The sequence below is a fragment of the Pieris rapae genome, chromosome 20 (genome assembly GCF_905147795.1).
Source record: "Pieris rapae chromosome 20, ilPieRapa1.1, whole genome shotgun sequence".
Lineage (NCBI taxonomy): Eukaryota > Metazoa > Arthropoda > Insecta > Lepidoptera > Pieridae > Pieris > Pieris rapae.
Genome location: NC_059528.1, coordinates 5,732,978 through 5,750,919, shown reverse-complemented (window position 1 = coordinate 5,750,919; position 17,942 = coordinate 5,732,978). Strand labels below are relative to the sequence as shown.

The 17,942-nt window shown below is 32.2% G+C and overlaps 2 protein-coding genes across 3 annotated transcripts; both read right to left on the bottom strand.

The window, feature by feature from the left end:
* Positions 1–3,290, bottom strand: LOC111001873 (GPI mannosyltransferase 4). Its single transcript, XM_022271919.2, has 3 exons — positions 2,734–3,290; positions 1,663–2,602; positions 1–1,580 (listed from the first exon to the last, which is right to left on the bottom strand). Exons 1-3 carry the CDS (start codon positions 2,897–2,899, stop codon positions 725–727), a joined length of 1,962 nt encoding a protein of 653 aa, XP_022127611.2. The 5' UTR covers positions 2,900–3,290; the 3' UTR covers positions 1–724.
* Positions 3,291–3,774: 484 nt separating this feature from the next.
* On the bottom strand, positions 3,775–17,824 carry LOC111001863 (histone deacetylase 6). 2 transcript variants are annotated; one of them, XM_022271903.2, is made up of 19 exons: positions 17,669–17,824; positions 17,452–17,595; positions 16,415–16,504; positions 15,546–15,676; positions 15,007–15,190; positions 14,527–14,726; positions 13,895–13,963; positions 13,165–13,357; positions 12,072–12,131; positions 11,440–11,633; positions 10,666–10,916; positions 10,254–10,335; positions 9,762–9,908; positions 8,376–8,499; positions 7,563–7,784; positions 7,050–7,175; positions 6,111–6,240; positions 5,147–5,799; positions 3,775–5,062 (listed from the first exon to the last, which is right to left on the bottom strand). In XM_022271903.2, exons 1-19 carry the CDS (start codon positions 17,669–17,671, stop codon positions 4,844–4,846), a joined length of 3,222 nt encoding a protein of 1,073 aa, XP_022127595.2. In that variant the 5' UTR covers positions 17,672–17,824; the 3' UTR covers positions 3,775–4,843. The 2 variants fall into 2 exon arrangements, with proteins under 2 accessions (XP_022127595.2, XP_022127596.2); XM_022271904.2 differs by lacking the exon at positions 12,072–12,131 and adding an exon at positions 11,964–12,023.
* Between the last annotated feature and the right edge of the window lie 118 nt (positions 17,825–17,942).

Sequence of the window (17,942 nt, the reverse complement as noted above, 5' to 3'; positions counted from 1 at the left end):
TTCAAAAACTCGAATTCTATCTTGACTCCAAACAATTGTATTCAACCATTAGGGTAGACATTTTTAATTGTTGTATAATAAAACAGTATCTAAGATAAGCGTTTATTGTAAATATTGTGATATAGATTGATTTTAAGATCTACATAAAAATACTTGACAAAATGCGAAAGTGTATATGAGACATTTCCATTTAGTATAATTTAATGTCCAATAATAATTACCATTTTTACACATTTTTCACCTCCACTTCATTGAAAAAAACTATACATAAAATGGTTTAACTTTTCATATCAATTTTCAAGAAACAAACATTACTTATTATTTAACATGAGATTCAAATTAAAAATCTTTTACAGTCTTATAATAATTACTAATTAGTCACAAAACTTTTACACTGGGTACTTTATATATACTCTTATAGTGTCATGTCATGTAAATAATTATAATTAAAGCACTTCAATAAGTCCAGTTTGCCTTGCCATAAAAACATATTATGTTATACATATTTAAAACTGAGATAAAACTGTATTAACTGTACCTTCATTGATTCTAATAAAATGATTAGATATTTTAGAGAAAATGCATATAAATATAGTTTCAAGTATGTATAAGTATGTAAAAAATATTAAATGTAATTGTTTTAAAAAAATATAGCAAACATATTTTAAGTGGATGGACTCCTGTAATGTAATGTAAATATTGAATGAACTAAACCAAAAAATAATTATAGTGTATATGTCTCATTTACCTTAACATGAAATACTTTTAAGCAAAACTGATTTATAAAGCAAGAGATTCTTTCCAACATAGTTAGATCTGTTTGAGCATTGTAACTTATAAATTTACTACCTTTAACACAACTTTTATCATCTTCACTCGGAAAATTAGGAAATGCTTCAGTACAAAAATGAGGATAGTAAGAACTGTGTTCTAATAAATTTATGTATTGGTATTTACTAACTTCCCTAAATAATTTTTTTTCCAGAGAGCATGGTGATACTACATACAGTTTATATTTTTTTTTGTATTTATGATAGCGCATTTCTGCATTTGATAAAACTTCATCAACATTCATGAATAGTTGATCCATTGGTAACGAACCATACTTATGAATGAAGGTTGATGGAGCAATTGTAAAGCTATGTTTTGTTGTTCTATCCTTCCAAATTTTTGTAGTGCTTTCTAGTTGAAGAAGATATGTAGGAATGCTATAACTATGTGTAGTAATTACATGCATGTGAGAACCATGGCTGCCTTTGTTTTCATAATAAAGATCATTAATAAAAGGATAAATACCTCCTTGATGAATGAAACCAAAAAATATAGCAAAAATAATATTTAAGCTGTACCATATGATTATAAGTAACTTTTTTAATGTCTTTAAATCCATGTCATCTGCCGCACATATGTGGATACTGTTACCATATAAATATACTAGAGGCACTAGTATTGGAATGATAAAACGGGCTTCTTGGTGAGGAAATAAGGAAAGCACAGCTAAAGGTGTTATTGCTGATAATAGCATTAGTCCTCTAATACTTTGTATTTTAGGCATTTTAGTGTATTGTCCCTTGACAAACCTGCAATTCACACAACAAAACATAAATTAATTTCAATATACCTTTTAAAAAAGTTACAATAAAAAGTATTTTTTAAAATTACCTGTATGTATTAAGTATAACTGCACATCCAGCTAGGAACCCCAAAACATTAAAAAGGATGGGCACATTCACAGCTAAGTGGAGCCAACGGGGATGAATTCCATGTTTAGTTAGTTTTCTTACATCAGTGTTATATCTTAAGAAATTAAGAGGCGTCACAACCCAGTTACTCCAAGATATTTGAAGTGATTCAATATCAGCTAATGTCAGGTAGCCATAGTAGGCAGAGTCAACAAGGATACATAACAAGACCATTGGTATACCACAAACAACTAACATAAATATTCTAGCATGAAAATCGGCAAACCCCACTATTTTGGAACCAATTCCTCTATGCAACCAAAAGAATATAGGTATTAGAGCAAAGCCTATGAATGTTGGACGATTAAATATTCCTATCACAACCAAAGATGCCAGGCTCAAAACATTGTTTAAAGAATGATGAGGTAAATGTGTTTGCATTTTATATATTCTCACTCTCTCCATAGGTGTAACAGCATGTTTGTATTTTTCTTGCAAATATTCTTGATGATAAATGACATTGTCTGACTTCAACATACAGTCTCCTACTAAATACAGTAGAATGGAAAAAAATAACATTTCAAATGTATTTGAAAAACTTCTGCAACAATATATGAGTACAACATAAGAACTTGCAAATATTTTTAAACGGTTTCTGAAATTCTGACCATACATTATACAGAGTTTATAAAGACAATAATCGTTAATTAATGAGAGAATACATATAAAAAGTCTAGGTATGACTAGCAAGAAATATGGTGACCGTAAGTCTATTTCAAAGTAGTGTTTTATAAAGGGATTAAGAATCCGTATAATGAAAAGTGGTGGGCCTAAAATAAGTTTTGGTACAAATATATTACGTATTGGGAATTTTGGATCGAATTCCCACGTTCTTGCAACATCTACATCAAATATATCACCTGAAAAAGAATTAATACTTTTTAATTGTTGTTTATAACAAGACTATTTGTTTTTTGTACCCCAGATTTAACGTCTATGTCAAAGAAAATTAAATATGGAACACCATTCTTCAAATATATTGCTGACTTACCGGCAATAACTTCAACATTTTGAAAATATTCATCTGGGTGAATGTATCCTGTTTGAGGTAGTAGCGTTAATGCAAATCTAAGAGTAACAAGGACCCAATACGAAAATGGCAGAGGCACCGTGTTCTTAAACTTTATAGATTTAAGTATATTTCCTTTCAGAAACATTTTTCTATGTTTATTTGATTTTTTAGTTATATATTATATGGATGTAGACATTATAGGCATCACCGTTTCTTGAATCTGCACCATTACAAGCTTATAAATTGAATTCTGCTGTACTTAATGCATATTAAGGTATTAATTAATTTATATCTTTCTACAACGAAGTAGGAACGTGTTATGCGTACACTTAATCCTTTATTCGCTTTTTAAATTTTGACTCCGCCTCAGCTCCATCAATATTTGAATTTCGAATTTACGAAAAGTCATTTCTTTGATGTTTGACAGCCGTATCCGGACAGTTACGTTAATAGGGTTATTAGTGGGCGTGTGGCTGTGAAGTGTAACTATGAACCTTCGCTGGAAGTAATAGTGTTCTGTGCTATGATCTATAAATAGGCGACAGTCACATTCGGAAATTGGAGTGACTTCCTGCTCGACCACCTCTCTCCCCAACCTTTATCTTATTTTTCTTCAAATAAAAAGCAGAACAATTAAGCTAAGTAAGCTACAATAAGGGGCCGTTCAAGATTACGTAAGCCCTTTAGGGGGAATTGATTTTGTTATTTGGTGATTTCTTCAACAGTAATTATTTACTTTTTTACACATATTGCCGTTAATTATACATTTATGTACTATTAGGGGATTAATTGCATTTAATCTGCTTACGTAATAATTGAACGGCCCCAGGGATGCTTACATATAGAAAGTCTTCCGCGTCGCCAAATAGTATGAAATGTAAAAATAAATAAATAATTTTCAATACAAACAAAATTTCAATGCTAGTTAGTGAGTTTATCAGAAGTATTACTGTAAGTTGGTAGTACCGGATTGATCATAATTTATTCATGACGTGGCATTTTTAGGAATAAAAGAGTACATATAACTTGATATGCTTTATTAGTATAAATATTAAGCAATTTGGTACAAATACTAACAGTGCATTTACATTTTATGAAAGGTAAAACTTAATCAAACAATACCGTTAAAATACAAGGCCCATATTACTAAACTAAAATCATGTTCTTAATTACTTAATGTCAAATTTATTTGACAGCTTTAGACTTCAATTGTTTTCATGGAATGTGGGCCTAATGTTTTATAAATAGCAAAGTTATTATAACCTGCGTTTAGGCGATAAAGCAGTGCTAATTCTCATGTCCAACTATTTAAACATTCAACAAATAATTATAGAGCAAAAATGGTTACAACGGATACCAACTGATGCTGTCAAATTCAAAAGTACTCCTATCACTTTAAAGATGTAAATAAAAACTGTTTGATTCTTGTTGCTATATTTAAATTTACTTTGTTCACATAAGAATTATCACCACTATACAATTTGTAGCTATTATTCAATGATTAAATAAATTAAAACATTATTTACAAAATATAATACTACTTGACCATAATCACAGTATATTAGGTTTTTAAATGCAAATCAAATCATAGTTATAACATGGTGCATTTTTTTAACAACCAGTTATGCATGCATTAAGTTGACTCAATTACCGAATGAACTATTTTGGAATAATGGTCCTTATGCAAAGTACTTAATTATATATTGTTAAAGTTAGATTAAAAAACATGTCGTAAAACAGGAATTTAAAATTGTTAACCAACAGGCAATGCCACCAAAAATATCATAATCTAAAATTCAAATCTTACAAATGTAAGTTAAAACCTGCCGACTTTTCTCCATTAAAATAAAACCAGATTTTGACTTGACTTATGTAAAAAAAATATTAAGTTATGAATATAGTAGTACATACAAACTTAATTAGTATAATATTTTGATGAACAGATAAAACCATTATAAAAAATATATAAAGAAAATCGTCTATATATATATAAATTACCTAATTTTACAAATAAGTTTTACATTAATAACATTTTAACAACCCGAAAGGAACTAACACAAGAATTCTAACCTGGCCCGAAGGACCAATTTTAATCCATATGTATACCGTCCTTATAGGTCCAGGGCATTTCTTCACCAAATTTGCACTTGTGCGCGTTATTCTTGGCGTCATAGAGCAATGGATTGTCAATATATGCATCACAGGGATAGCACCATACCGAGAGGTCAGCGAGAGAAAGAGATAGAGGATGTTGCGTGGTAGAATAGTGCGCTGCCATATGGCCGTTTATATGTCGACCGCAAGCCGTCTGTAAAAGAAATATCCCTTGTAGACATGTTTATTGGAATAACGAATGACGTAGTAGTTTTAAATATTTCTGAGTATTACTTACAATATAACAATGAAGACAGACCCAATTTTCAATAGTATGATCACAGTCAGTACATTTAACGCCTTGTTGAAACTTCACATCACTTGGTATTGCGTACAATGAATCCAAATGGGGACATCCCGGTAAAGGTACCACAGCAAACATTTCTCCATCAACTATAGCTTGCATATTATCCGATAAAAAATCTACTAACGTCTTAGGTTTGGAACTATCAGTTTTTAGACTTTGGTCCTTCGAGCCGGAATCTATATTTTTTGAACTACCCTCGGCTTCATCATCGGTACCGCAGTGTATACCGTCAGTGCAACCTATAGTTAAATTGGCTAGCCCATCTTCTAACGTAGATTTCGGCGAGACCTTTTGTAGAACATTTTCGATTGGTAAAGCCAGTTGAAACTTTAGGTTTTTCCAATACTTTTTCTGTACTTTGATGACGTCGTTTATAGATTCAATGGCTGACCAGTTACAACATGCTTTTGGATCGTAATGTGTGTAAATAGGGTCGCCTAGAAGAGCTTTGGTACACATAGCCATAGCAAACGAGGTACTGGTTATGTTATAACCACCTTCCAGACAAAGTATGACACGGCCACCAGCTAAACTTCTGAGCATGTGAGTCATTACTCCGTAGCATTCTGGTGATACTTTGCAACCTGAAAGTAGAAGTTATGTAATGCTAAAACATTAAAAACCTTGTTTGTGTTTTTTTAAATTATATAAATATATTAGACATACAAATGTTAAAAACAACTTTTTTAGTGAATGTCATTTGATATTAATGTAATGTGGTATCAATATGAATAACTGTAGTTTTTTATTAGGGAAATTCTTCCAAGTTTAAGAATTAATTTTGAAGGTTTATGTGACAAAATAATATTAACCAGTTAGTTTAATGTAAACAGTAATTCTAGGAACTCATAGTTATGTCACGAAACTCGCGTGTAAATTATAATAAATAAAATACCTCCGATTGGATCTCCAAAACAGGCATCATAGCCGGCTGATATGAGCACAAGATCGGGATGGTACTCTCTCGCTATCGGCATTACGACTTGCGTGAACGCCGCTATATATTCTGCGTCGCCCATACCGCGCTGTTAAAATACAAATGTATTACGTAAGAAACATTACATGCAATATAATCTAGCAAAATTAAATTAGATTAGACTTAAATTACTTACTATACCACGACTTATATTTCGATTCCACATTTGACATTAGCTACTATCATTTTATAAAATAATGATACCACATATAATAGTGTGTGTTGTACACATACGTATCATCCATCAATTATTTTAGAAAATAAGCAAACAAAAAATTAACACCGAATTCTACATTATACAATTATAACTAAAAAAAATAATAACTATGTATATCTAAATAGAAACATAAATCTTATTTATAAAATATAGTGGGTTAATGGAAAAAAATATTGTTAGTCTAGAATCAAGATTATGTGCAATAATCTTGATGGGCAACGTGTATATGTATATGTGCATTAAGGTCGTTCGGCAAAGTAAGAATAAAAAAAAATTCAGTATTTTATCCCATACATTTTCATACAACATGTAGTTTTTTCTGCTATATTTATTCTATACACATTCTTGTTTCCATTTAAATCTCATTACACCCGAGGAATGGAACTGCTCAAATTCTCCATACAAAAATTCATAGCTATGTTTTGTGTGTATGTAACGTGATCAGTCAATTATCACGGTACAGGTACAGAAATCTGAGGCCAAACCCTAAAAGTGTGCACCGCCATTGGTATGAATCACATTTAAACTTAAACACAATTGGGCGGAAAGAGACGAAATAGTATTTTAGTTAAAAAGAGAGAGAGATCTATAAAATAACACGTAAATTGAGAAGCTGAAAACACAATTTTGTTAAATCCTACCTTATTCCAGGGTATGTTAACGTTGAATCCTTCCCCTTTCCCAGTTCCAACCACTGTATGATCAGCATCACGTGATTGCGGGAAGAACGAACCATTGTCGTAGCGATGTAGGGAAATGTATAATATCTGAAATATTTTGGATATGCATTACCCTGATGGTTTAACTGAATTTATAAAAATAAAATATTCAGATATAATAAAACGACTATAACAGTGTTAATCCAGTGTCTTCAGCGTGCGACTCTCATCTCTGAGTTTGTATGTTCGATCCCCGACTGTGCACCAATGAACTTTCTTTGTATGTGCATTTATCATTCGCTCGAAAGGTAAAGACAAATATCCTGAGGAACCCGGCTTGCCATACACCCAAAAGTCGACGGCATATGTCAGGCACAGATGGCTAACTACCACAGTAAAGAAATCTGAGACCCAAACCTAAAAAGGTTGTAGCTCCACCAATTTTTTAAATTTTTTTTTTATAACAAAGTATAGATTGATACAAAAAAAAATAACCTGTTCGTTGTCCAACGTAATACTCTGCGTCCCATTTCCATGGTGCACGTCCCAATCGAGTATTAACACTCGTTTTACGTGTTTTAAGGCATATTGTGCTGCGATGGCCACATTGTTGATGAGACAGAAGCCACAGGGAGTGCTTTTATCCGCATGATGCCCGGGTGGACGGACCACGCATACCCCGGATCCGGCTAGCCCGGATAGTACCGAGTCAACCATCTGTAGGTAACAAATCGGAGATTATAACTTGGACTGAATATAATTATACCAAACAGGCTGGAATTTGAATTTTACTAAAAGCTATCTCAGTTCTTTTCGTTGCAAACTTCCTATTTACACAGAAGGAAATGTAATATACCCAAAAAATATGAAAAATGCTCCAAAAAATTAGAAAATCTGTACTAATACTAATTTAATTAGTTAGACATATAGTTAGAATAATAATTAACTTTTTTGTTGGTTTTATGTTCTTCTATAAAACTGATGTGTTTACTTGGCTTTATTGTCAATGTTTTACGCAATATAGAGATTTTTATTGGTATTTTTTCGCCATCTTTTTGTGGAAATTTTCATCCGTTTAGAACAGAGTGTCTTCCTCGAAATAGAGGCTGTAAGTAGTAGGACACATTCTTATAAAAATTCGCATTTTTATTAGCTTAAATTATTTTTTTAGTAGTCTAAGTAAGGTTAGATTGTAATGTTAATAAATTTGGATATTAAATCAGTAATAGGATTCTAATGGTAAAAGAATTTTTCACGTACCATATCTTTTCTAAAGAAGATAAGTAAAATACTATTGTAAATTGTTACCTGCAAAACACATCCAGCTGCCGTAGTAGCACTCTCCAGCGAATCAGGATGGAAATACACAGAATCGTATGTGTCCTTTGAATTGTTCAGCTCTCGAAGCTTCATCGATGACAAGTCCTTCAATCTAAATAATGGTTTATACAAATCAAAATTCACACACACACATAAAAAAAAACTTTATTCATGACAGAAATATAGTTGTGACGAAATTAATCTAACCGTATTGCCGGTAACTCGATTACATATGCGTGGTACATTTTTTTTAAACATTTTTATTAAAGAAAAATTGGTTTTAGTGATACAACTAATCATACACGAGTCGTATAAGACATTAAGTATGCGTGAATGTGTGTATGTATATGTGTTAGAAAGTATGAGAGTTGTTTTACACAATATAAACTTTATTTTTTTTATGATCGTTCACCTATATGATATTTATTGTATATCATATCTCTGAATAGTTCCATTCGTATCTAGAATCTTATAATCAACTCTTGACTCTTAAAAGTGGTGGTATTTAGCAGCCATTTTGATTGTAGCTCTGCACAGTTAGAACCACATTCTATATTGTTTTATTTTAGTAAAAAATATTACTATCAACGCTATCTTTAAAGTATCAAAGAGAATGTCAGTTCCAGAAAAGCACGTTTTGATAATTCAAATTATTATATATTTTTTTTAGTTGCCATTAAAAATAAAGTGAAGTAAAGTATTTCATATCTGATTGTGTCAGATATGAAATACTTTACATTGGTCTTGGAATTGTCAAATATTTAACTTAATACAAAAAGAAAATGAAAAGAAGAATACGGTTATCTAAGAATTGTTTTCAACCAACATATATATAAATTTCAATATAACTATGCATACAAAGTTAAAGTGCTAAAGAAAACTTATATTAAATAAAAATAAGCTATAAGGTTCATTTGATATTATCGCCGCCATGAAAACACTGAATTCCAGACCGCTCACGAGTTCGTTGCCGGCCTATACACATACATTAATGTTTATCGCCGCAGGATTTCAAGGCAAGAATCAGAGTCGAGAATAAGTACTCCTGTATGTCAAAAATTGGTTGCCTGTAAAGTCGGTATACGGGCGAAAGTTTTACGTGACAACGACTTTGAGTGGTAAAATAATTTTAATGTGAATATTCATTCGTATAGTAGGCAGAAGGATGAATCACTTTTTATGTCTGTCTCTCTCGCTCTTAGGCGGGCTAACCATGCCCGAGTGGAAGGGACGCGTGCCTCTCACTCGCTCTCATTGTGAGCGCATAACGTGAGCGGAGCGTAACGCAGTTTCTTGAAGTGTCACCCGGCAAACCAATTTATAAGACGTTGTCACGTCAAAAAATATTAAACTTGACTTATACATATTCAATACCTGGTTAGATGTTTCTCCGTATGCACTGCGAGTATGTCTTCATCGGTGGCGCGTCTCGCCGTCAGCAAATGCACACGATCTATCAGACCAAAGTCCATATGTCGTTCGTGGACACGCATAATTCTTTGGGGACATTCTACGTGACCCCTAAAAGTAGATTCAGGAAAGCTAAGTTATATTTGTGTGTATTTGTGACAACAAATTTCTCTGAAACTCAACAGCATTTGGCGTATATTTCAACTTAGGAGGCAGTTCTAATTTTATCAACATTATACAGACATATATAGTTAGAAAATTTTGTTTTCGAGAAAGCAGATTCGAGAAGAAAGAAAATCGTAAAGCGAAGAAAGTGCGTTTTTGTATAGATTATTATTTATTTATTTCAGACATACACACATTATCTTTACAGCGTATGCCAATACGACACTGTGGAGAAACATTTAATTAAATACAATAATGTACATGTGTAACCGTAATTATCTTGATACTTACGGTTCACAAATATTTTTGTGTTTCAACATGGCCTCATCATATATATAGCACACTGGATACTGGGGCAGCGTTAAATCAGTTGCTGAAATTAAAAAAAAATTAAAAAAATTGAAGTTATGTATAACTTCTAACGCATGTACATAAGTACACACAACTCTGTTATGATGGAAACACGGAAAACCAGCGATGCTTTCATAAGCAATGGCTGTCATCAGCCATTTTTAGTTAGGGATTTTGTTTTGGAAGAAAAACAGAAATTACTACTGTCAGCTAAAATTCATCAGACCTGTTTTTTTTTAATATTTTATACTAGGATGGGCTTCTATTTTTGAAATTTGAACACAAACACAGATTCTCTAATTAAAAAAAAAACAATAAATTTTCATAGACAAAAATAGATCTTAAGACTTACCTAACTGCAACTGTCTTAATCTATCTGCAATATTCCTTTTCGTTTCAATACTTTGTAATGGATAACAATTTCTTGTTGGGTATTTCTCTGGTCTAGTCTCGTCTCCCTCCCACTTCACTATAACAGTATGTTTTTCTTTGTCGATGTCGCATACGTTTTTTAAATCCGAGTACATGCTATATGTGGGTTGGTAGAAACACTTCCAATGATTTTTGTGCGCGTAAATGCAGTTTAAGATTGATTCTTGAATTCTGAAAGATTTAGTTACAATTTTATTGCCATCTTAGTAACCCCAAATTAACAAATTAGGAACAGGGGCAGGAGGTCACCCGATGCTAAGTGATACCGCCGCCCATGTACACTCTCAAAACGAGAGGGCGAGTGCGTTGCCGGCTTTTAAAAAACAAAACTCTAACCCACTAATTCAGAGATATATTGTGTGAAATTTAGATGTCAAAAACACTGTTTGTCACGGGAGACGTACTATGCGAATCGAAAAACTAATTTTTCTGTAAGATCACAACGATTACTCAATTAGGCAACTCAAAATACAACTTTGCCTATTTTAGTGTAAATAATATTATTAATCTTCAGATATATGTAATACCAAACTCATAGGGGTCGAAAATAACGCGAACTGAGAAAAGGATGGTACGGCCGTGCCCTATACATTAAGTCAACTAACGTATAGATGGAAACTTTAGTGCGTCATGTTACACCCAGTAAATCTATACAGAAATCTGAAGCCAAGAACAGGTTTATAAGAATACTTACGAGTCCGTGGGCTCAGTAAGAGCTTCGCCCATGGGAGGTGGGTGACCTAGCAGCGTTCGTAAAGTTAAGGCAGCTCCTTCCGCTAAAGACGTAGGGCAATAGCCCCCTTCTAACACGACTGCTATTCGGGAACACACGCCCATGAGCAAATGCGTCAATGTAGCATAACATGCTGGTGTTATCAGCATTTCACCCTGTAATTTTTTAATCGTTTATATGTACGAAGATTTATACTAAGATTTATATGTACAATATTATAAATATTAAAATAAAAATAATCAATGGTTAACATATAGCTTTATATTAATGTAACAAAAATCTTATTAATATTCTCCTTCAGTTTTTTTTGAAGTCGGTTAAAAAAATGTTCCTTTTTAATGAAAAACCATTTAATCATTCGCATCCCCTTCTTTTACCTCATCAGCAAAACCTTTAAAAATAAAATGATTTTACTAAATACAACTCTATGATTTTCCAAGTGTTCTGTAAGGTGTCAACTGTCAACTGTCAAAGTCAAAACGTACTTTTCTATCCCCAACGGCAGCATCATACCCGGCTGATACGATCACGAGTTGTGGGGAGAACTGAAAGAGACGGAGATATGGACTAATAATGTGTGAGAGAGACAGTACCTCCGGACATCCGATCGCAGCGTCGTAACCCGCCGATATCAGGATCAGCTCCGGTTGGTACTGATGATAACACATTTATTTTAAATTAAAATGAAACTATAATATTGACCACAGGATTATTTTATTAAAGCTTAAGGTTCAAATCTACAATTTTATAAATAGGCGTGAAAATGACACGAAAACTTAACCAGGCGCAGCCCTAACAGATCAATGCAACTTCTTCACAATCTCAAAGATACTCCCGACAGATATCTTTATATTGAACTAGCGGACCCGACAGACGTTGTCCTGTCTACACGTTAATTTGAAAATTTAAAACTTTTTCTAATAAGCTGACCATTTTGATGAAAATTATTATTCAAATGTTATGACAACATCTAACGATCCAGCACATGGTCTGCAATAACACAATGATAACAAAACTTTTTTTTAATTTGATCGCAGCGCTAACTGTCGGGACAGACTAAAATTAAAATTCGAACATTATTTAAAATTTGACACTGCGATGGTAGCGCCGTCTGTCGGATCCAATGTAAAACATTCCAAAATCAACAAATACTAATAAATTAAAAAAACATTGTCCAGCGGACAGAATGGTGAATCTAAACCATTCCCAGATCCCCTTGAACACACACAAAAAATTTCGTCAAAATCGGTCCAGTCGTTTGAGAGAAATTCAGTGACATACACACTCACAGAAGAATAATATATATAAAGATAAGTCACCTGTGTCTGCCAAGCATCCGCGAGTATACGTAAATACACATTAAACGTAGGAAAAAAGAAAATAATAGCAAATAATTTTAGCAGTTTTTAGCAACTCCACGAAACGTCGGTAACATGAATTTTCATACACGTTATTTTGTGTACGTTCTAGACTGTTAACCCTTTTAACCTATTAAGGTACTGTTATATCCTTTGTAATTCAGTTCTTAATGTCTACATAAAAAATATAAATCTTTATTATGTACTTAAAGTTCCCATGTACGTTCGAATTCCAGGCGTTTTTACTACGCATGATAGTCAATATAAAATACAGAAATAAATAATAATTGATAAAAAAATCCAAGGGAACAAAATATAAATTTTATACCTCAAAAGCCATCGGTAGGAGTAACTGGTACCATATAGCAAGGTAGTCGGCATCTTTCATCCCGATTTGATTCAGGGGTACATTGAAGTTAAAACCCGCCCCCTTTCCTTCGCCGATGTAGTCGAAATTGGATTGACGCAAATTGGGCCAAAACGATCCGTGCTCATAGCGATGTATCGAGAAATATACGACCCTGTAAATAAATATTAAAATAAAAAAACGTTTTATACAGATGAGCAGTGTTGGCCTGGTGGCTTCAGCGTGCGACTCTCATACCTGACGTCGTAGGTTCAATCCCCGGTTGTGCACCAATGGAATTTCTATGTGCGCATTTAACATTTGCTCGAACGGTGAAGGAAAACATCGCGAGGAAACCGACATGTCTTAGACCAAAAAAGTCGATGACGTATCAGGCACTGGAGGCTGATCACCTACTTGACTATTAGATTTAAAAAAATGAACAGATTCGGAAATCTGAGGCCAAGACCTAAAGAGGTTGCAGCGCCACTGATTTATTTTATTTTACGCACAGATACCGGCAAACATCTTGAACAAATATTATAACCTACGTAGAAGCGATTTTCAGGTATCAATTGGAGAGTAACGTAGCGATCGCGTGATTGGTCAATCAGTATACGTTTCCCGCGCTGCGATACGATGCGCAAACTTTCCTTCCGGTTTACCCCGTGATCCCTAAAAAAGGTATTAAAACCTAAAAGTGTGAACAAACCTTGGATCGTTATAAAACATTTGTTGTGTTGCTTGGCCGTGGTGTACATCCCAGTCGACAATCAGTATTCTGAAAATAATTAATTAAATATTATTATTATTGAAGTGAAACTTCTTTATCAACGTATGGGAGAAATTTTGTAAGAAAACGTCACGTTTTTCGGTTACGCGCCATGTTGCTTTTTTTATCGAAGTTTAGTATAGTGACGTAAAGAATATAATGTAATATATGATAATAATAACAACAATATATTAGTTTTGAAGTTTGGTTTGAAATAAGAATAACAATATATTATTAATTTGAAAGTGATAAAATAGTTAAGTGATACTAGTTCAAATTTAAGTGAATTTACAAGAAAAGTGAGAGTGATTATACATTTCGTTTTATAAATTCAACACGTATGAGCATGATTTTAATATTTATTTGTGGCTAACCTCACTTTTTGATTGTAAGTATCAGTGAATGTATATAAATCTGTTAAATCTTCTGCATGCAGCATTGTATTATTGCTTCCAGTCCCCAAGTACAGACTCATACAATAAAATATATTTTAATGATAGCAAACAATTGGATAAGAATTTAACAAATTTGAGGGTAGTTATTAGATACTTGATTATAAAATTTGCACCTACCTACTAAGTCCGTGTTGAAGTGCATGTTTAGCAGCAAGTGCCACATTGTTGTAAATACAATAGCCGCAAGGCTCTGCCTTCATGGCATGGTGTCCCGGAGGCCTAACAAATGCTGCTCCATTCTGTATATCCCCTTTTATTATGTGATCAACCAGTTTTATTGTAGAACCCGCTGCTATGAGAGCCAGCTCATGAGTACTCTGTAATGTTTAATTTATGAAAAATCCGCATCCACATGACAAGATTTATTCATTTAAAAAAAAAGTGCTTTAATAAAAATATTAAAAATTCACTGGTGGAAGGAACATTTTAGGTAATCATTACTGTGAAAAAAATATACCTATAATGTTTTACAGTTCATACATATTTTCTTAAAATTAGAAGAAAAAGTGTTATTGGGAGATATAAGAACACATTTTTATTAAAAATAAATTATTGTAATTTTTAAAAATTATCTCTATTATCAACTATAGCACTCACTGGGTGTATGTAAACAGAGTCATAACACGATGATATATCTTCTAAATATTCAACATCATTGTTCTGGTGAGTTTTCTCCATCATAGAATAAACAGATACGTCATGTAAATTTAAAATTTCTTCTTTTGATGCAGCCTCGGGATTTATTTCAGTACACTGTTCTATTAAATTTAACTCATGGCATCTGTAAATAAAGTTTGATTGTAAATAAAGATATATATAATTAAAAAACACTACTTTCAGTGATATAAATGCAAATCAAGTTAAGTTATGTATGTTAAATACGTATATAATTATTGGACCACCAATAAAAAACATAAAAAAACCAAGAGATGAATATAAACCACTTCATGACTTATTTATAATCTACCCAGAGGTACATGGTTATCCGAGGAACATTTGGGATAATGGGCAACTAACCTAACCTACAAGCCTTAAAATGTCACACATACATATATTCAAATATATGTGACACTAAACATCATGGCGGGGACTATATCTTTTTTTTGGTAACATAGACTATACAATTTTTTACATACCTATTAATGACACTTATGAGTCGCATTGGATTTTCTGGATAGTTGTCATCCCACAAACACTTATGTTCTACCATACGTGGCTCAGTAACAAAACCAGTAGGACCTTTTACTTTTCTCTTTGCATCCATTGCCTACATGAAATAAAATCATTTGGTGAATAAAAAGAGTGTTCTAATGCATAGTAGTAACTTTCAGTAGAAAAATATTAAATGCATTAAGTGAAAGCGTATTCACAATTACATTGAAAAATTAGCTGAATCTAATCTAATAATCATGAAACAAATCAAAACAGATCTGAGGCCCAGACCTAAAGAGGCTGTGGTGCCACTGATTTAAAATACATATTTATTATATTCACAAGCCATAGCAAAAAAAAAAAAAAAAAAAAAGCCATAGCAAAGGCAGTTTCCAAACACCTTCAATTATGTATTCTAAAATATTCCGTGTCATATTTTAGATTGTCAATCAAATTTAAATCTAGTTCAATAGTTGTCAATCCATTTTTTTTGTATGAAAATACACATTATAATTTATATGGACCTTAAATACCTATAATTATGTTTACCCATATAAGAAATAAATGCCTTTACAGAATATTCCATAGCCCATTAGTAACAATTAGAGTGATATATATATGTCACCGTAAGATTGTGAACATCGTTATATTACAATCTATCTAGTAAGATTGTAAACTATCGATAGATTGTGAACCGTATCATTATGATTGCAATTTAACGCATCATTTTCCGGTAAATGTATCGATAGTTTACAATCTTACTAGATAGATTGTAATATAACGATGTTTACAATCTTACGGTGACATATACACTAGTATTCATATAAATCAAAACTTAGCTAAAAGTACTAACTATTTGATAAGGATCCATTAAAACTGTCTCTACTGTTGTTTTCTTCTTCTGCAGTGCTTTCCGCTTTGCAGCCACAAGAGATGCTGAAGGCTGACAAACACAATATCCAACATTAAATTGCAAATAAGATAAGGAATATGCAAATAAGTAGGTTTAATTTCATTATCATATATTATGTACACATAGTAATTTATATTTTGTTTATTTATATTAACTGTTTATGGTGCAAAGTGGTAGAAACTGTATAGTATAAGAATAAGATAAATTAACTAGAATATTTAATAAAATCTTGGATTAGCGTGCCTTTTACAAAAGGTTTATTTATTTATTTTGTACTCCTACAGCTAACACAAAATACATATAAAAGCAAACAAATACACCGAGAACATAGCCACAGATGGAATACATGATACATTATATAACAAAAAGATTTACAAAAGGGAACAAACAAACAAAGTATTTAATACAATTAACTAACTGATTAAATTTAATTAATTGAGCCTAAATTGGTTGTGTTGTGTAATGGTGTAAAGTGTGGGTGTGTACGTGATGGTGTGTATGTGGGTTGTGCTTATGATGTAGATTATTTTGCGCGATGTATATTCTTAATACATTTTTTAACCACATTCCGCGATAACCTAAACAAGTCAATGCAGGTTTTAGAATATTATGTCACCATATACTAAATTACTAAAATATTATCTCTAATTTCATAGCAACAAGTGCCTATATTATCATCAATAATAGCCCTATAAATTTGAAACATAGAAGATACATTAAAGAATTAAAAATCCATAAGAAAGACTAAAACCAAACTTATATTCTTAATATGAGTAGAGCATAATACAAGTTATAGTCTCATAATACCTATACAAATAACTGTTTATCATAGTGGCATTATCATTTTCTGTAGGTGTATTATTCTTGCATCATATGTGTCATATGTATGTATGTATAAGTAAAACATAAAGTAATTAAATTTAGATAAAATGATTGAACAATTGTGTTCCATTGATAACAATAAATGCAATACATACTTTCGCAGTACCGGCTGTACGGGCACGTGTTTGTATTTTAGCTTTTCTTGCACCATTGCGGGTAACAATGCTAGATGGTGGTTGTGTCTTCTTAGCATCTCCACCTGACTCGCGTCCAGGTACTGTTGGCGGTGAAGCTGAAGACTGTTGTGGTGCAAACAAAATTAAATAAACATTTTTTTTATGTTTCTAAAGAAAGAATTAAAACAATATTCACCATTATATGTAAGTTTAGGTTAGAATTCTTTAGTACAAATGTAGTTCCTCACTATGATACGTAATTTAAAAAATATTAATCTACATTCTCTTTTGGATTTAATTATTTCAAATCTAAATACAAATTACAAATTTTACAATGTAAACAAAAGTGACAAAATCAAATGCAGTATAAAAATTTACACAGGAAATTTATATTAGAGTTCGCGCCAGTTAATAACTGGTCATATGTCATTTCGTCATGTCAATTGGTTTTTTAGTAACAACAGAACAAG